General features: G+C 38.6%; 3 protein-coding genes across 4 annotated transcripts in view; all 3 read right to left on the bottom strand.

The window, feature by feature from the left end:
• Positions 1–8,125, bottom strand: part of aldh5a1 (aldehyde dehydrogenase 5 family, member A1 (succinate-semialdehyde dehydrogenase)) — a 9,495-nt gene extending 1,370 nt beyond the window's left edge. The window contains exons 1-10 of one of the 2 annotated variants that reach the window (XM_079836176.1): positions 8,044–8,125; positions 7,440–7,688; positions 6,434–6,517; positions 6,162–6,332; positions 4,764–4,880; positions 3,265–3,408; positions 3,030–3,173; positions 1,654–1,812; positions 1,254–1,417; positions 921–979 (exon numbers count right to left, since the gene is read on the bottom strand). In XM_079836176.1, coding sequence (XP_079692302.1) covers positions 921–979; positions 1,254–1,417; positions 1,654–1,812; positions 3,030–3,173; positions 3,265–3,408; positions 4,764–4,880; positions 6,162–6,332; positions 6,434–6,517; positions 7,440–7,661 — 1,264 coding nt within the window. In that variant the 5' untranslated portion in view covers positions 7,662–7,688; positions 8,044–8,125. Of the gene's footprint in view, positions 1–920; positions 980–1,253; positions 1,418–1,653; positions 1,813–3,029; positions 3,174–3,264; positions 3,409–4,763; positions 4,881–6,161; positions 6,333–6,433; positions 6,518–7,439 lie in introns of both variants that reach the window. The other variant, XM_079836175.1, reaches the window with a different exon arrangement.
• elp6 (elongator acetyltransferase complex subunit 6) lies at positions 8,097–12,732 on the bottom strand. Its single transcript, XM_079836181.1, has 7 exons — positions 11,145–12,732; positions 10,977–11,055; positions 10,832–10,902; positions 10,632–10,756; positions 9,425–9,629; positions 9,186–9,341; positions 8,097–9,094 (listed from the first exon to the last, which is right to left on the bottom strand). The coding sequence occupies exons 1-7, from the start codon at positions 11,196–11,198 to the stop codon at positions 8,972–8,974; spliced, it is 813 nt and encodes a 270-aa protein (XP_079692307.1). The 5' UTR covers positions 11,199–12,732; the 3' UTR covers positions 8,097–8,971.
• On the bottom strand, positions 11,587–19,912 carry gabpb2b (GA binding protein transcription factor subunit beta 2b). Its single transcript, XM_079836180.1, has 8 exons — positions 19,719–19,912; positions 18,762–18,869; positions 18,481–18,648; positions 18,202–18,396; positions 17,926–18,076; positions 15,546–15,710; positions 15,331–15,449; positions 11,587–13,865 (listed from the first exon to the last, which is right to left on the bottom strand). Exons 2-8 carry the CDS (start codon positions 18,867–18,869, stop codon positions 13,512–13,514), a joined length of 1,260 nt encoding a protein of 419 aa, XP_079692306.1. The 5' UTR covers positions 19,719–19,912; the 3' UTR covers positions 11,587–13,511.
• Positions 19,913–20,060: the final 148 nt, after the last annotated feature.

The raw sequence follows: 20,060 nt of genomic DNA, 5'->3' as shown, positions 1-20,060 counted from the left end.
GTGTATGTGTGTGTGATATATATATATATATATATATATATATATATCACACACACACACACACACACACACACACACACACACACACACACACACACAAATACATACACAGAACAGGCATAACATTATTCTGACACCTTTCTATCAGAACCAGCATTTACTTCTTGAGCAATTTGAGCTACAGTAGCTGGTCTGTTTGATGGGACCACACGGGCCAGCTTCGCTCTCCACGTGCATCAATGAGTCTTGGCCATCCATGACCCTGTCACCGTTTCACCACTGTTCCTTCCTTGGACCACTTTTGATAGATACTGACCACTGCAGACCGGGAACACCCCACAAGAGCTGCAGTTTTGGAGATGCTCTGACCCAATCGTCTAGCCATTGTCAAACTCACTAAAAATCCTTACACTTGCCCATTTTTCCTGCTTCTAGGTAGGTCCTGCTTTTTACGTCTGTTTTGTTAAAAATAATCTCACTATAACCGAAGCTAGAGAGGCCTTTTACACAAAATGTGTTATTTGTCGCCATATGCAAATACTTTTTATATAGCAAGATATTTTTAGTATCATTTAAATACATATTCCAAATAACCCTTTGTGATTTAGTGTTTTGGGTGAAAATCAAATGAAAGGGCCTTTAAAGTTGGCATGAAAACCTGAAGTTCCGAAAGTATTTTCTTCCTTATTGTGAGCCGTAAAATAAATGAATATAGTATATCATTGATTGGTTCATTCGTCTATTGTACATGCCTTTTAACCAATAAGGAACACTCATCTTTTCAGCCATGTCTGACAATAAATAAACAGGTATGTGAGAAAAAGTGGACAAGCTCAAGACTGTCAAAAAACAACTTTGTCAATTCTTAAATATAACAACTACATTAGAAAAACATGATGAATTTGTACAGATGGACAAACCTGCTAAACCAACAGGAGAAGCATTGGCAATAGCAAGTGCCTCCTGTTCTGTATTGAACCTAATGAAGAAAAAAGAAGGGAAAAAAAAAACAGTAAGCAGGATGTTAAATCATTCACTCCGAAACATGTCGCCCATTAAAACCTATTCACAAAACAATAAATCAAATGAAACCTAAATATTTTTCTAAGAATGAAATTAAACTTCACTAAAATTATGTTGATAATATAATGAAATGTGTATAGATAAAACTGTAATGAAAAATATATATATATTTTTTAAATCACCACTTAAGGTAAACAAGTTATATAATACAATACATTGTAGATACTCACTTAACAACAGGAATAAGGGGTCCAAAGGTCTCCTCTCGCATACAGAGCATGTCAGTGGTGACATTGGACAGCAGGGTGGGCTGCATGAAGGAGCCCTCCAGCCTCTTCCCACCTCGAACTATGACTGCTCCCTGTGCCACAGCATCTGCAACCTGACCCTCCACCTGAAAGAAACAACAGCATTAAATCCTTTCATCTCAACCAAATGCCCTTCACATGATCTATTTGTGTGTGTCAGTGTTGCCAAGTGGGTGGTTTTCCCCCGGAATGTGATTATTAACCTCGGAATGCCAATTGGGCGTGATTGTGCTAGTTTTGATTAGAAATTGGGATGCTTTTATTATGCATTGCAGACCTGGCAACCCTGGTGTGTGTGCTTATTGACAGTGACATGACGCACCTTTTCTGCGGCGCGGGTGTTGATGAGTGGCCCCTGTGTGGTGGTGGGCTCTGACCCATGGCCAAGCTTCAGCTCGGCATCCATTGCCTTCGCTAGCTTTTCCATGAAAGCATCGTGGATCCCACTCTGCACTAAAAAGCGGTTGGAGCATACACAGGTCTACAGCAGAGGTGAGTACAAGATGTTTGAAAAATGAAATATGAAAAATGTCATATACACCATGATATTTACATGCTACTTAACTCTTTCCCTGCCATTGACAAGTTGACACGACATTCATGAGAAAACACTTCCCTACCATTGACGAGTTTTTATGGCTATCTGTGTTTTTTCACTGTAATACGCTAGGGGGCACAATTACGCATCTCCTGAACGAGTACAGTATCTTCAGATCAAAACACAGGAAAAAAAGAAGCAGAAACAAGCGATCTCTTATGAAAGCAGATGCATATGAAAAATAACGCGATCATCAACAATAAACAGCATATAAATCAAAACGGCCTCATGATACAAAGTGAAATGTGGACCCAGGAAGTGGTAAGGACTGTGCAAGCTTTAGCGGGTGCTAATGGACTCGATCTACCCCATCTGTGTTTTGATCATCATACTGAATCTGCTCGACATAAATTCTCTCAGCTTTTTGCTCAAAATGTTGCTTTTTTTATGAAACGTACCCATATTCAAATGTTGATAAAAAAAGAATTCATGAAGCTAGAATAAAACAGATTTTTTTTTTTTTTTTTTTAATGCAGAGGATCTGCTTTTTATTCTTTTGATATATTGCATGTTCAGATATTCTGGTAGCCATGACATTTTTGTGCAAATTACCAAAAATGCTGGTGGTGGCTGGCAACTTGGGGGAAAAAAATGCTGGCGGGGAAAGAGTTAAAGGTACTTCAGAGAATACTATGGTACTGTTCTTTATGAGTACCTAAAGTCCCACTATTTCACTCCTTGTTTATGAAAAATATTCACTGTAATACAGTTCTCCCCCTTATAATCTGTTTAGGTCAATCTCAAAAATAAATGTATGGGTCATATTTCTCTCCAAAATAAACAGGAAAAAACAAGAAACAATATTTGGCATAAATTAAGTCCATTTACATAGTACCATTAAGATTTTTTTGCATTGTGACAGTTGTGATTATTTTAATGACAATATAATATATAATGTATTAATTGAATTAGAATTTAAATAAATATATTATGATTAAAATATTATACAAACATATTTATTTAAATAAAAGAATTAATCAAGCATGTTAGCAGATTATTTCTGAATTTCCAACAAAAATAACTAGGCAATAATTTCATTGTATACATTATTGTGATTTAAAATGACTCATATCAAGATATAACATTGAAATAACATTCACCTGGCCTGAGTTCCTGAATTTGGAGCCCATCGCTCCGGTAACAGCTTTATCAACATCTGCGCTGTCAAATACAATAAAGGGGGCGTGTCCTCCTAACTCCATGGAGACCTTTTTGACCGTTCCTGCTGCATGTCTTAGTAGAATCTGCAAAAGTGTTTACTTAGGCAATTACTAAATTATGGTGAACATTAAATGTTGACGTCAGACATAAATTAGATGTTGGGTGGATCTTTACCTTGCCAGTGGCTGTGGAGCCGGTAAATGAGATTTTGGCCACTAGAGGGTCAGTGCAGAGCAGCTCTCCCACAGCAGGGGTCTTTTCTCTTGAGCAGGGCACCACATTAAACACCCCTGGAGGAATGCCAGCCTGAACAGACAGCTAGATAGGAACACAAATGATACATTATTTCATATACATCATATACATTACCTTACAAAAGTTTACTTTAGGGTCGATTTTTTAAGTTTCAAGTCTTTTATGCTCACCAAGGCTGCATTTATTTGATTAAAAATACAGTAAAAACTGTAATTGTTTTCCATTTTAATTAATTCCTATGATGGCAAAGCTGAATTTTCAGCATCATTACACCAGTCTTCAGTGTCACATGATCCTTCAGAAATCATTCTAAAGGCCAATTCACACCGCACTGACAGACAGCAACAGACACTTTATCTGGTTTTGCCCATCTGAGTCTGTTGGTGTCTGTTTGAGCTCGCGTTTGCAGACTGAATATGCTGAATCAGATTTAGAATGTCTGAGAAGTTGCGTTCTGTAATCTGGTGACTGCTGGCATTGGTCTGCGTCTGTCGGTGCAGTATGAACTGGCCTGGGTGATGAACTGAGGAATCAACTTTCCCTTGAGATATATAAAAGGCATAGACTGTAAAAAAATATGGACGTAGTGTCCATGACGTCACCCATAGGATTCTGATGAGCAGTTTTGAAGCGTAAAGTAGGGACGAGCTGTCCGTTGCCATCTTGGAAGCGCGTGTCACTCCCGGATAACAGAAAATGGGCAAAAAGGCGGGACGTGGGCGGAGCTGAGGTGACGCGATGTTCTTTGTCTGTGTGTCAGTAAATCAGACCAGTGACTAAACATAAACTTGCATTGTTTCTCTTAGTAGGATGAAAAGAATCTCTTATATAACAGTGATTCAATTCTATAAAGAAAGCGATCAAAGCGATCCCTTTGCAATCGTTTGAGAAGTGCGCCCCTGTCAATCAAACAGCGAGAGTTACGCGTTTATCAGTGACTCCTCCCGTTTCATTCAACGAATCTTTTAACTATATCACGTTTGCACTGTTAGTGAAGATGAAAGCATTCATTAGTGTACAGAAACTGAGTTGCAATGACGAGATTGCTGCTTTCTTGCGCTCAACGTGTGTGATCGGCTACAATGATCGTCACTGCAACCTTTCATGCCACGAACTTAATATAATGCCATTGATCTAAATGTAATGCAACACTTTTCACGATTAGTTAACCATGAGAGCTGCAATTGTAAAAACGAGCTAAAAGAGGGAGTAATACTATTTCAAATGCAAAAGACATTAGCCAATCACAGCAGTGTGTGTTTACACTGAAGTCTCCCAGCAGACACGCCCCTTAAAACAGAGCGTTCAGAGCAGAGGGCTAAAATCAGGGTAGGAAAAATGCCTTTTATTTATAAATTATGACATTTTATGACATTAAACAGTTAATGACCCCTTTAATATAATAGAAACAGACCGACCTCAGCAAGAGCTAAAGCAGAGAGAGGTGTGTCCTCAGCCGGCTTCACCACTACAGTGCAGCCCACTGCAAGCGCTGCGCCCACCTTCCTGGTTATCATGGCACTGGGGAAATTCCACTGTAAAGAGAGAAAATTTAAAGTGTCCCTATTATGGTTTTTCGAATATTCCCTTTCATGCTGTGTGCAATATAGCTGTTTGTGAATGTAAACGCTCTGCAAAGTTGTAAAGTCGAAAGTGCCCGATAAATAAAGTTGTTGTCTCCCAAAAGAAAGAATCGACTCTGAACCGCCTAAACGAGTCATTTGTATTTCGAATCTCGCTGCGTGATGGTTCTACATCACTAGAAAAGACATTTGCTTAATGCGAAGCTGAACATGTACATTGTCCGCCCGTTAACAACTTGACTAGCCCTCAAACGTCATTTCAACGCAGGACGCATACTCTTGAAAGATGGGTTAGTACCCAGGTTATTTGGACCAGTTTGCTCCCCGGAATCACAACCTGTAAGTATGAATGATGTTGAAAATAGGTGTTCAAAATACGTAGTTTTGTGTTTTACATTGTGTAAGTTTCCGGCTAACTCACGTTATTACAATCTTACTGAAATAGTTCTAAGCAGCTGTGGGCCACTATTACCTAAAACTGTCTATTAATGCAGATTGTCTGTCGGTCTTTGAGTAAAGATAAAGGATGGAGCAAGATTTGTTTTACAAAGGTTAATGTTACATCAGTCATTCATGTTGGTGCTGGGCTAACATATGCACTGTTATTGATACAGTTCCCGCATGTGCACCACAATAAATTAGAAATATACAAATCATTTTGTTGATGGACATACACTTGTTAATGCGGATGGTGAGGAATTAGAGTTGCAAAATCTCAATGTACCTCAAAATGCGCTTCACTGAGAAATGTCCTGCTCAAGTCGCCCTCGCAATGGAGGTTTTGATTGAATAACTAGCTCTTCCAATGTTTCATCATTGGACTCACGCTTGGATTGATATGGTAAAATCGACGCCATCGGTACTGTCTTTACAGTGTGTCAATCACTGAGCTTTAGGAAGCCTCTGGACGGAGCTGAAGTTCAGTTATGGTAATGGACGTTTGGCTTCCAAAACACGCTGCACGCGGTAGTAGACCAATGGTAACAGACTGGGTCATCTGGCCAATCAGAGCAGAGTAGCTCGCTAAAAGGAGGGATTTAGATTCATCCGTCGAGTCGTTCGAGAATCATTGAAAAATGTGGTGACGCATGTAAACCTGTTGTTGGAGACCTCCAAAACAAAATTAGGAGCCTTTAAAACAGCATAATAGGGGCACTTTAAAATCACAACTGGCAGTTTTAGTTTAGCTCATTGATCCTGATGGTGTTATCACAATGAAGGAGGAAGACTCACAGGTGTAATGATGGATGCCACTCCCACCGGCTGCTTGAGTAACAGGATCTTGCGGTCCTTGGCTGAAGGTGCAACAATATCTCCATATACACGCCTGGCCTCTTCAGAGAACCACTCCAGAAAGGAGGCAGAATATGTCATCTCCCCAAGAGACTCATTCATGGGCTTGCCCTGTACACACACGTGTTATATAACATCTCATAATATCTGGATCCTTGTAAATGGACATGTTAATCAGTTGTATAGTGTGTGTAATAGGTCAGTATACCTACACACTCTGCTGTGATCAACTTGGCAAGATCTTCCCTGTGCTGAATGATGAGATCGAACCATTTCCGCAACAAAATGCTTCTTTCCTGCAAAGAGCATGCATCAATATGAGAACTTATGATTTTTATATTGAATTAAATTAAAAAATGGTAAATATAGTAAATCAGTAATATTGTGAAATATTATTACAATTTCTTGTTGCTCAATAAACATTTCTTATTATCAATGTTTAAACAGTAGAAAACAGAAACTGATATTTCTTCTGGATTTTTGATTAATAGAAAGTTCAAAATAACAGCATTTATTTGAAATAGAACATTTCTGTAACAATGTAAAACACATTTACGTCACTTTTGTTCAATGTAAATGTGCTGAATAACAGTATTGATCCAACATTATGGGAATATGTAAATAGACAAGCTTAGTTCAACCAAAAATGAAAATTATGTCATCATTTACTCACCCTCAAGTTGTTTCAAACCTGTATGCATTTCTTTGTTCTGCTGAAAACAAAGGAAGATATTTGGAATAATTATCTACTTGGTTACAAACATTCTTCCAAATATCTTCCTTTGTGTTCAGCAGAACAAAGAAGTTTATACAGGTTTGGAACAACTTGAGGGTAAATTAATTTTGGGTTGACTATCCCTTTAATTGTCTTTCTTGGTTATTTTCGGAAGAAATATGGCCTGATTTTAAGGGTGAAAACTATGTTAAACTAAAGTGTTTTTTTTTTCTTCTTTCTTTTTCTAAACGAGTACACAATGATGTGTGTGTGTGTGTGTGTGTGTGTGTGTGTGTGTGTGTATGTATATATAGCTATGTTACCTACCATATTCTTGTCTAAACCGATCACTTAAGTCTAATGCAGAACAGTTATAAGTAGCAATCTTGCAAATTAATAACATTTCCCACACATGTAAATTATTAAGTCCAATGCAGAAGTTATGATAATCCTGCAAATTAATAACATTTCCCACACATACACACACATATTCAGATGATCACCTTGGCTGTATGACTCTTCCACAGGTGAAACGCTTTGTATGCAGCATTGACAGCGTCTTGAGCTTCCTTTGTACCGCAGTCTGACACCTTCGCGATTTCTAATCCAGTGGCCGGATCTAACACGGGGAATGTGGATGCAGCGGACACCCAGCGCCCATCTATGAAGCCTTCAGTCCGCAGAAGCTGCGCTGACACAGCGAGGCTGTACGGCCGCTGCAGCATACTGGGTAACGTTAGGCCAGAGAACACCTGCCGAAGAATACATCGACCTCCTGAGAGATATAAACTGCCCATGATAAAAACTCACAGGTCTAATAACACCTCTAACGTTATATGTTTGTCTGCAGGTTGAGGCGTGCAAGTCTAATATCAAGCTCAGTCCAGTCTAAGAAGGCGGTCGCTTTAAACACGTGATTATATGCGCTTATAACATAATTTCCTTGTTTACTTTCTGATATATCGACTTATGTAATATGTATAGCAGTAATGAATCCAGATGTATTATTTACTCTTAAAACGCTAAAGGCGGAGTATTAAAACGGCGGAGTATTAAAACGGAATCATTATATGATTTTCTTGTGAATTTCATCTGATTTTCACTCACTGCAAACCAGGAAATTCGATCGGGTTCAAGAGACGATAGTCATGGAAGGCGACATTAGCGACGTCCGATTCTTGAACGAGTCGGAACGTTTGAGTGAATCAGTTGAACCGGTTAAAATGATTCGTTCACTAGTCAGTCCGTTGAATGATCATACCATACAGTAGCTTGAACCGACCTGTTTGAAGGAATCGATTCGCGTAAATGAATCCGCGTGGCAAATAAATAACTCTGGCCTGTTACAATCAACATAAGCACAACAGCGCCTTCTGTGGCAAATTTAAATAAGCGACTGTGCAGTTTAAACTACAGAAAATCTTATAATGTCACTTTTAAAAAAACGATCATGCCCTAAGATCCTTGTTGTCACCTCAGGGGAGGAGAATAAAAACGTGTTTATTCGTCTTCACACATAAGACAAAACTGCATCCTCCAAACCACCTTATCCTCTACAGCAGTGTCCTTGAGACCCACCTCACCCTAGAAGCTGATGAGTTGAATTGGGTGTTTTAAATAGTGAGACATCTAATATATTCTAGTAGATAGGTTCAGAAACAGCTCTACAGGGTCAGAGGGATGCTGGAGCCTATCCCAATGTCTTGGGCCACAGGCAGGGGACATGTATTCAAATAACCCCACCCTAATTATGGATTTTTCCTTGGGCTCTTCTTTGTCCTTATGTCCCTTTAAACAAAAGCATTAACTAGCATCCAGCTCTTAATGTATGTTTGTACATTGAATGTTGATGCTTTTGCAAGCACCCATTCTACTGCTACACAAAATTAACTCGGCCAGAAATGCACACAGTGAACAAAACAACTGCAACTGGTGATGTATTACATGTATTTATATAAAACAAACTACTGTACATAATGACATTAGTTCATTTAGAGATGATTCAATGTGAAGACTTAGACTTTCGTTGGAAAACTTAGAGAACAGCACTAGAAGTCCCTCGAGCGAAAAATGACGCTCCTTTATCATGGACCTTAAAATGAAATATTTTTCGAGAGTTGTACATGGTCTTTCCACTCTGTCGCCACCAAACCTCCATCTAAAAAAATAAATAAACAACATCAAAATTTCATTTAAAATCAGGGCCATTTATTACAGAGTATTAGTGAAGTTTTAACAATAAACAGCACCTGTCCATGTATGTCCCTACAGTAGCCTGTGGGTAACCCCTCTACATGCAATGCCAAGTTACACTGATGAACTAGTCCCCTCTGGAGCAGGTTTGATCCCTCTTCATCCTCATCTACATCCTCCTCCTCACATCTCACCAGAATTACCATATTCCCCTTGATATCAAGACAAAATTTGTTTACACAGTGAAGCATTGTCTAGCATTATTTCAGGCACTGACCCAAAAACACTGACTCACCTGTAACTCAGAGCACACAATGGCTTGGCAGTAGAGAGTAAAGTCTAGTAGTGCTCCAACAGTAACACCTAAACTCAGGAGCACACTGAGATCATCTATGAGTAACACTGGAGGACCCCATGATTCACCATCATCACAATCTCTATTCTGACGCACAGAACTTTCCACGAAGCTGAACAGACATTTCAGTCCAGCACCTGGGGACCTAGAAAAACAAAATGGCAAAACTAGTATTTTTTCTTTATGTATACACACCGATCAGGCATAACATATATTGTGTTGGTCCATCTTTCGCTGCCAAAACAGTCCTGACACATCGAGACATGGACTCCACTAGACCCCTGAATGTGGTATCTGGCACCAAGATGTTAGCAGCAGATCCTATAAGTCCTGCAAGTTGCGAGGTGGGGCCTCCATGAATCGGACTTGTTTGTTTAGCACATCCCACAGATGCTTGAGATCTGGGGAATTTGAAGGCCAAGTCAACACCTCAAACTCGTGCTCCTCAAATCATTCATGAACCATTTTTGCTTTGTGGCAGGGCGCATTTATCCTGCTGAAAGAGTACATGTACATGGCCGGCAACAATGCTTAGGTAGGTGGTACGTGTCAAAGTAACATCCACATGGATGGCAGGACCCAAGGTTTCCCAGCAGAATATTGCTCAAAGCATCACACTGCCTCCGCTGGCTTGGCTTCTTCCCGTAAAAGAAAAAGTGATTCATCAGACCAAGCCACCTTCTTCCATTGCTCCGTCAGTCCGTGGTCCAGTTCTGATGTTCACGTGCCCACTGTTCGCGATTTCAGTGGTGGACAGGGGTCAGCATGGGCACCCTGACTGGTCTGCGGCTATGCAGCGCCATATGCAACAAACTGCGAAGCACTGCGTATTCTGACACCTTTCTATCAGAACCAGAATTAACTTCTTGAGCAATTTTAGCTACAGTTACAGCAATTTGGCCCTTGTCAAACTCGCTCAAATCCTTATGCTTGCTAATTTTTCCTGCTTTTAACACATCAACTTGACAAAATGTTCACATGCTGCCAAATATATCCCACCCACTAACATGTGCCGAGATGGAGATAATCAGTGTTATTCACTTCACCATAATGTTATGCCTGATCTGTGTACCGGTATGTGACCTACAGGAAGAGGGAACAGAGAGAAATGTATTTAAACTAGATTTTCGCAGTATGCTATACATGCCTGAGATAACTCAAAGGTTGTGTCCCTTGACTGCTTTCCTCCTGTAATATAGCTCCAATCGAGTCCTTCAGTCCTTCGAGAAACACTAGCTGGCCCTTCTCTCTAGCCTGGGCCAGACTCACTCCCTGCAAAGAAACATTATATCAAGTCATATTAATGTAATAAACTAAATTTCTATTAGCGCAAATAGATAGACTTACCAGCCTTTGACCAACAGCATTGTAGTGGCTGAAAGACTGAACAAGACCCAGAAAACACACCTTACAGCCAGCTGGAAATATATACGTTTATAAATAAACCTATATTAAGATAAGATTTTCTCGCTGCATACAGTATGTCACTTACCTCGTAAATAGAAAGACAGATAGTGATGAATGAGAAATGATGCGTCAGCTTGTCTGTCAGACACCAGGATAAAGTCACTCTACAAGTACAGTAGACATAGGTTAGAGTTAATGACATTTTGTGAGTTACATTAAGCGTGTAAAAGAAGTAATTGCTATAATTAGTTACCGATTTGAAACGGTCTGGAGTGGAATTGAGAATACTATTCAATTCTGGAAACATGTCTGTGAGATAAACCACACAACAGTTGTGCAGGATATGCTGCGGTCTTCTTATTTTTCTTCAGTATTTCTCATGGTGTCAAAAATACGACTGTAGACACAGTATTCCGTTTTCAAGTGCTTATTTTCTCATGTATATGTAGTGCAACTACCGTACTAAATTAGCGTTGTCTAAGCATTCAAAGTATCGTAAAGAAGAAAACATGAAATAATAATGTACCTAACGTGTCTGCAATTACATCAATAGCTTTTACATTATGTTCAAGAAATATCTCACGTTTGCCTGTTGTGCTACTAACGTGGGTACGGAAGTCGCATTAGGACAATCATTTAAAAAAACGCGTTTCGGTAGAGTGGTTTGAAATCATGACCAGCGTTTCAATACGAAGGAAAATGTGAATACGTTTTTTTTAATTACTGCAAGAATATTTTCTCCAATAAAAAAAGTATCGTAGATATACCAAACCTCAGAAATATTTATTTTAACCAAAGATAATAAAATGCAACTGCAAGTGCACTAAAGACAGGCCCCAATAGTGTTTAATTACAAAAATATATATGTAAAAAATATACAAACAAGAAATATTAGGGAAAAACTGTTGATCTATGTTATGTATCATGCTTGTGTCTGCTTCAAGTTAAAACTCTAAGCATTTGCTTACAACAAACTGAAATGAATTTTTTTTTACAAAATAAAAGTGTAAACAACTTGCTTTAGGCCTGAAACTAATTTCAACAGAGATTATCTAATGTCAACATTCACATACGTTTGTTATTTTTACCTATAAAGTACTGCTGAAGGACATCCTATACAACTGAAATTCTAAATCCATAAAAAGCACAAAAAATATATAAGGGAAAAACATGGTCTTGTCCAAATGAATCACCCATTCAATAAATAGTATAATGTCCTTCAAAATCTTAATATTCATGGGTTTAGATGGAAGAAAACAAATATTTGCATATGTACAAGACAAAAATAAGTACAATAATGGTGATGCAAGCCCTTAAAATTCAATTCATGGAATGTTAATCATCAGATGTGTAGCTAAAAAAAACATAGCAAAGATAATACAAAACCATTTTTCTATGAGAAGGAAATCTATAGAGTATTTGAGGTCTAGTTCCATAAAATGTCATTCTGCATTCATTCACATTTTAAAACTTGACATACAAAGATCGAACACAACTGATGATTATAACTTCACTGAAAGACTGAAAGTAAAAGCTGCTAACTGGGGAATTTCACAGTGAAAGACAAAATGGAATGCAAGCACAGACATGTTGCATACTTTTTAGAGCACAAAACTTTGAAATGCAAATCGTGATTTAGTGTCTAACAGAACAAAGGAAATGATGGAAGATTTCAAAAAAGTGAAACAACCATTGCTCAGTCTTATACTCTGACTAGAATAAGTTATCTTTACAAACAGTTAAAAGCATTATAAAACATGAAAGAGTTAAGTAAACACATAGCTACATTCGATTATCACGTCACCCAATGTCGACTGCATCAATAAGACACTCCTCACACTGCAGGAGCAGGCCGATGTTTCACAAAGCCATAACATAATAGAGGTCTTATCTCAAGTCTAGTATTGTACTTTATATGATATACTGTTAACCTTCACTCTAATGTCACTATTTAAGGTATGTTCTGTGTTCAAGTTAAGCTATATCGACAGCATTTGCAATGTGACTTGTCCTTCAGTTTCTAAAAAAGAAACAAAAATCATGGTTATAATAAGGCACGACGTGAGGCCATGCAATAAACATTCAACTTTGATGTCATGACGATGGTAAACCCAGTCATTTTCAAAAAGGACTATTTAGACTACAATTATAGACTTTGCAACTCAAATAATAATTTTTACTGAATCAGTAATGCAAGTGTTTTAAAAGTGCATTCCTATAACCACAATTTGCATTAAAAATTGTAAAGGGCAAGTTAAAATGGTGTGTATTGAACCCAGAACATTCCTTTAAGTGCACTATTGCGCGTACTAATAGTATAGTATGCACTGGAGTTGCACAATAGGGCATGATTGAAAAGCATCTTGCACCGCTGTATGTTAAAAGAACACGCCTGATCTTCCTATTCTACCAATCTGAGCAGCTCAGCATCATTGTGGCCACCTAAAAATAATTAATGCTACGTCTTTGTAGAGGTCTGTACAGAAACTGAATGCTACGAGTAAAAAAGGATAAAACAAAAGGTTATGATTTACAATAAATAAATACAACATGCCACTCCAGGTACACAGACTAGAAGAGTGTATGTAATTCCTGAGTGTTTGAGTCTTTGGGTTCACTGCTACGGCATGCCCTCAGAAGTGGCTGTGATATCTGCCGCCTCTACAAATGTCACTGTTTCTTCTGCTGCCGAATCAAGGGGCTCCTCCTTAATGATGATGGCCCCTTCTGGCAACATGACAACTTCCTCTTCACCAATCACCTCCTCCTCTTCCTCTTCCTGGAGCACCACTTCCTCTTGGGGCTCTGTGCTGGTGCCATTGGTCTGCCCGTTGGCAATGGCTTCTAGTTTGAGCCTGTACTGCTCAGCTTCCTGTTCCTTTCTTAGTAACTGCTGTCTGTACTCCTGGGCTTTTCTGTTTGCCTCTTTTAGTTGCTGTTCCAGTAGTTCCCGACTGTCCTTCTCATCAGACTCCTGAAGTAAACACCAAACATTAAAGTTCTGGAATTGGATACTTGTTATAAAATAATATATTTAAATTCCAATTATCTATTCCTGTGTGCGCATTTTAATGTGAATGTAAACCATTCGAGCCAAAGACGACGCAAAAGAAAACCCAATTTGGCACGCAAATAATAAATTGAGTTCTCTTTTGCGTCTCCTTGCGTTTGAACTGAGAAATGTCAATATATGCTTGTAAACAGTCGGTGATGTCTTAAGTGAACATAAACAGTTGAGAAAGAAAACATGTGTAACAGTATATTAAATCTGTGTATTCGGTCTTAAAGAGACAGCAGCATAATAAACTTGCTACTGTCTGCGTCATTAAATCAAAGAACAAAAGATAAAGCAAATCTCTCACTGATCTTAAGGGCATAATTGTTGTAACTTTAGGGGCTTTCACAACGAATAGTTCTAGGAAGTTGGCAAAAGGGTGGTTCCCCGAGAAATAAAAGTTCCCCTAAGGCCATTTTCCTGGTTGCATTCGCACCGCAGTAGGAACTTTGAAGTGACGTAAACTGCGCTTGTTGTTGTGACTTTTATTATTTTGACGGCATGGCGGACCTTTATTTTTTATACACCGCAGAAAACGCCAGTGCCTGAGCACACAGCTCTCACACTCTCCATCTTCACGGTCCTGTCTAATACGTTATTAGATAGAACTGTTATAGAAAGAAAATTAGACAGTGTATGAAAAAGTATTGAGAGGTCCATCTATCACTGTTTTCCATGCTCGTGGAGTTAGTTTCTGAAGTAAATATATAGACTATAATCTGTGCATGTAGACATTAAAAATGGCGGGTGCTGGCGTTTCGCATGCGTTCGGACAATCAGCGTAGTTCCTATTGTGCTGGGTTAGACCCAACTCTAAAGTATGAGCCAAATTATTTCCCCGAAAGGGGATTCCTAGAACTAAAATTGTTCCTAGTTCCTGCAGTGCGAGCACGGCAAAATCCGGGTACTTCCGCCAATAGTTCTAGGAACTATGAAAAGGTTCCTCCAGTGCGAAAGCCTCTTTTGATCAATATTTTATTTATAAAAAGAAAACTATGCAGTGTTATTTTACATTTGATCTCAATTTCTGAACTTTTTGCTAATTTATTCTTATTGTATTACTGTTTACTTGTTATTATTAATCATGTTTGAAATTTACATTAGTTAGTCTATTTTAGGTTGTTCTTTAGGCTGCTGATTTTTTGTTCATGGTATTCAGCAATGTCACAGAACAAATGTTTTATATTTAAATGTTTGGCTTCATTTTTTTTTTTACCATATTGGAATAAATAAAAATTGGAATCGCTAAAATTCAAAAGATACCCAACTCTAGTCCCCATAAAAATCAATGGAATATTGCCGTTTCACTCAGATATATTATGTTTCATGCCGACTTTGACCCTGATATTGGTAAGATTTAAATAAGAATTCCTACGGGTCACACCTTATGTTTGACATCTGTGTGGTTTACGGTTGATTCGAATTTCCGCTTCCGTGCTGGAACTGGTTTGGTGTCCTCTGTTATGATTTCTTCTGAAATCTGACCCGCTGGCACCGCAACCACTGAATATATACAGGCATGTCAGAATGTAAATACTGCATCAAAGAGTCAAAAAGTCCTAAAAGAGCCATAAACTAATGCTGCAGCAATCTACTCACTTTGCTGCCCCTGCATTGTGACAAAGAATTTCTGTCCCAAGTTGCCAGACTGCAGGTTTCCCTGTTGGTCGGTTACTATGGTGATGACTCTCTGACCATCTTCCCCTACAAGATGCTGGATGGCAGAATCTACTGAATCAGCAGAAATCACACTCTCTGAAGCCCCTGCAGGAATATAGAAGCAGTTTGTTTGCAAGAGAACAATACACTAATAACATTCTCTAGGTGCATAGAGTTCAAAGGTTAATTAAATACTGTTCCCTAACTTCCCAAATGTCAATATTAAAATGAATATTCAACAAGCACAAAATGCAAGAAAAATTGGCTTTAGTGAGTAATTACAATGCCAGTTGGCTGGTAATTTTCTTATGAACTGCATCAAAATGAATAAAATTTAAAGCGTAATTCAAAACAAGTGGTAAAAACTTTGGGTAAAAAGCTAAAGAAACTTGTCTCAAGTCATGCATTTAAGTTATACCTCAAGGGAAAATAAATCATCATAAGTTTACAAAGTATGCCTAAAGGTTTATTTATTTATTTATTTATTTATTAACATCATGTTAATGGTATATACAGAACCATTCAAATTTGAGGTTGGTTTTTAAATGTTAAAATGTATGTTTAAAAATGTATGTCCCTGTAAAGAGGGACACGTCGTAAATGATCGGGAAACCTGCCACGGCAATGATCAACCTCTCCTCCATTATGCTTGGGAACTAATGTGCTCGGAACCAAAATGTACAGGACTGCATTCTCAGGAATCCTCTCAAGTGGAGTACTTCTACATTCTGATTGGTTGCCGCCCAACCGCATCATAGCTCATTACCATAAAGTTGACCTGATTTAAACTTTCCTTGACGCCCTCACCGTCCAAGATACGCTGTGCATGCTCACCCAGGCTGAATTTTTTCAGAAATCATTATAATATGCTGATGTGGTGCAAGAAACTTTTCTTATTAATGTTAATGTTGAAAACAGCTGTGCTGCCTAATATTTTTGGTGGAAACTGTTATACTTTTTTAGGAATTTTTGATTAATAAAACGGTCAAAAGCATAGCATTTATTTGAAATAAAAGTCTTTTTTAAACATTATAAATGTCTTTACTATCACTTTTGATCAATGTAATGTGTCTTCTGTTAATTTCTAAAAACAAATATTTTAGTTTAGAAAGTCTTAATGACCCCAAACTTTTGAACGGTAGTGTAAGTGGAAAACTCCTTGCTTTTCACTGAATGGTTTAACTGAATATACTAGGATTAAAATTAGTGATTAAGATGATTTTTAGAAGGATAGAAAGAATAGATTTCCACTGCCATTGTAACAGGGACACAAAAAATAACAAAAAATGATGCAGAAATATATAGTACCTTGTACAATGAAAAATAAGTCAGAAAGTTTGAGTGGGGTGCAAGATTTTATAATTTTTTTGGTTTTAAATGAAAATGATGTCAAAGTTTCATGGCAGGCAAATTTTCTGAAGAAACTAAGGGCTATATTTACAAACTTTATTTACAAACCCTCTTTTGGCATTAAAAAAAACACTGTCAGGATTTACTAAAGACACACAGTAAAAAATGAGTGCGTGGACAGGGTTATTTTTGCGGCTGACCTTATTGCATATTCATTTGTAGGAGTTTCCCTTTCAGAAACAAAATTTATGGGAGAGTATTTAAATGAATCATGCAAGGTGATTTACTAAGGTTTGCGCTCGTCACGTTGTCAGTAGATCACAAGCAGAACTTTCCACTCGCATCTGTGCTTTTATGGGATTGCGCTCTCACACTAATTTGACCTCTTTAGTAAATCTAGCCCTAAAGGCCCGGGTATACTTCGGCCGTCCGCGTTCGTGCACCGCCCGCATGACGTAATTTTCGTCACTCGGAGGGCTCGCGGCCGGCCGCACACCCCGTCCGCGCGCAGCCCAAATTTTGTGACCGCGCGGACGGTCCGCGTGCAACAGCGCATGCGCCAGCAGTACAGAAGAGTCCACTAGGTGGCAATAAATACAGTATTGAGCACAGTGTTCAGCCGTCGAAGAAGAGTGTGCAAAGACCGGTTTAAAAACAACACGCTTGAAAAAAAAAGAGAGAATTTTTGATTCTTCAGTGTTTCTTCCAAACTATGTAGCAATGGTGGATGCACTACAGTTCTTCTCCGATCATGCCCAGCGAATGTCCCGTTGATGACAGGACTCAGTGCTGCCCTCCGATGTCTGGTGGAGCATAGACACTTTTTTACTGCGCATGTGTCGAACGCGATCCTCCGCGCGCATCCGTTGTGTAGTATACTTTGAAAGACGCGCGGACAGGGCTGCGCGCGTGACGCGTCCGGGCGCGGTAAGTGAAGTATACCCGGGCCTTAATGTATTGAAACTCATACCTGTGTTAGCCTTAGCATTGGTGAGAACAATATCAGAGAGATTGACCACTCCAGAGGAGGAGATGAAGAACTGAGGGCTGGTGGTGGCAGGTGATGTGCTGCTTACGATAGTCCTTTCTGGATTCATGTTCACTTGGTTTTGCATTCCCTCCTAGAAAAACAAACAATCCAGTCAATTTTAAGATACTGCAGCTTGATTTCACCTAAGAACTCTGTTAAATACAACTCAGCTGGAGAGTTTTAGATTGTGCCTTAATATCATCTGGTAATTGTCACCTGTAACATGAGCATCAGCTCAGTGTTTCCTCTGTCCACTGCAATGTTAAAAGGTGTCTTGTCAAACTTGCTGAGGGCGTGAGTATCAGCACCATATTTGACCAACAGCTCCACGACTCCCCTGTGCCCGTGTTCTGTAGCCCAGTGCAAGGCGGTCATTTTCAGCATGTCTTTGGCATTGATGTCTGCTCCGCTCTGTCCCAGTTATGAGCAGAATCAGATATAACAACAACACAACAAAAATTCAAACAATCCTATTCTGAGATCATCCGTTCTTACCTTGACCAATAATTCAACGATGCTTGAGTGGCCATCAGACGCAGCCATGTGGAGGGGGGTCCGATCGACTTTAGTGCGGGCATCTCTACTCACGCCAGCGCGGAGAAGCACCTCAGCGGTGGAGTAGTGCCCATATTGTGCTGCTAAATGAAGCGGCGAGGTACCCAGCTAAAACATATTACCATTGTCATTACTGTTATAGTGAAATGCAGATTATAAATGGCAGACAATAGACAATTGATCTGCAAATGTAGTATGCTTGAGCAGCAAATACAACTCACCCAGTCTGTAGTAAAAGGAGCTCCATTGGCCATAAGCGACCTCACTTCATCATCCTGTCCTTTGCGCGCTGCCTCCAACAAACGCTTTCCCAAATCCACAAGCGACATCTAATGATGCAAATAAGGTTTGAGCATCAGAATATGCTAAATATTGATGCTGATAAGTTGCTTTAGATCTTAACAACCACCTGTTTACATTCATGGGGTGTTTAAACAAATGTAGTGTTTCAAGAAAATGTCCAAAAGAAATTTAGAAAACGTTTTTCCATGTATACAAACTGTATGCTTAATGACACAGTTTGTATAAATAATAAGACTTTATTCCACAGGGATTTCCACCGTGTTTTAAGTGCCAGGAAGCGGATGTGTACATTAATGTTATACATAATTCATTATCAACGACAGGGCGGGATGTAGTCCTCCTTTTATAATAAGGCAAGTTCCGGGGGAAGTTGATTTCACGTTGGGCACTTTTTGTTTACAATACCCATGTGTGGCTGGATGGACATTTTCACACACTATATTTTGTATTAACTATATAATGTTATTATTTACAAAAAAGCAGTTTGATTTCTATATCAAAACAAGTCCAACAACGCCTATTGTTACCTTATTGGTTGTCTTCAACGAGATTTTTGTAATATACACAGTCTATTTTCCGAGATATTAAACTACAGACTGTATTTATGTGCAAGCTAGTAATCTGACAAGTATTAAACAAATTATTGAAACTAGTGCAAATGTATCCTCTTCAACAAGTTTGAGTAAGTTACGCTCGAGTTTAAGTTATTACAGTTTTAAAGTTAATATAGCTGTTCGTATAGACAAGTGGTCGTTTGCAGTTAGTTTATAGCCAAAACCATGTAAAATATGTAATTAAAATCTCTTTTAATGACAGTTCATCAAACTCCTGCAGTCAGATTCTAAACAGAATAAAGCAAAACTTCAGCTGCTCACCTCGCCAAAATGTTTCCCGAAGACTTTTACTGTATTATAACACGTTAGATACGGTGAAAACCAGACGTATGCTTCGGTTATTTAATACGATTTAGTGTTCTATCATACTTTTCGATACTTTTTGAAAACAAAAATAACATAGATGGGCTATTTATCGTCAAAGATGGCGCACGAACGGTACCGGAAGTAGAAATATTTGAGTGGTTCTTCTTTGGTAGTGTTTAAAAGTTGAGATGTCTCTAGCGCACCCTACTGCATAACTAGTAGATATTCATAACACCAGAAGAAAATTGTATTATCTATTTTCTGTTTTTGGAAATGAATGGTTTATGCAAACTAATT

The sequence above is a fragment of the Gobio gobio genome, assembly GCF_949357685.1.
Source record: "Gobio gobio genome assembly, chromosome: 15".
Classification (NCBI taxonomy): domain Eukaryota; kingdom Metazoa; phylum Chordata; class Actinopteri; order Cypriniformes; family Gobionidae; genus Gobio; species Gobio gobio.
This window is presented reverse-complemented; position numbering and strand designations above follow the sequence as displayed.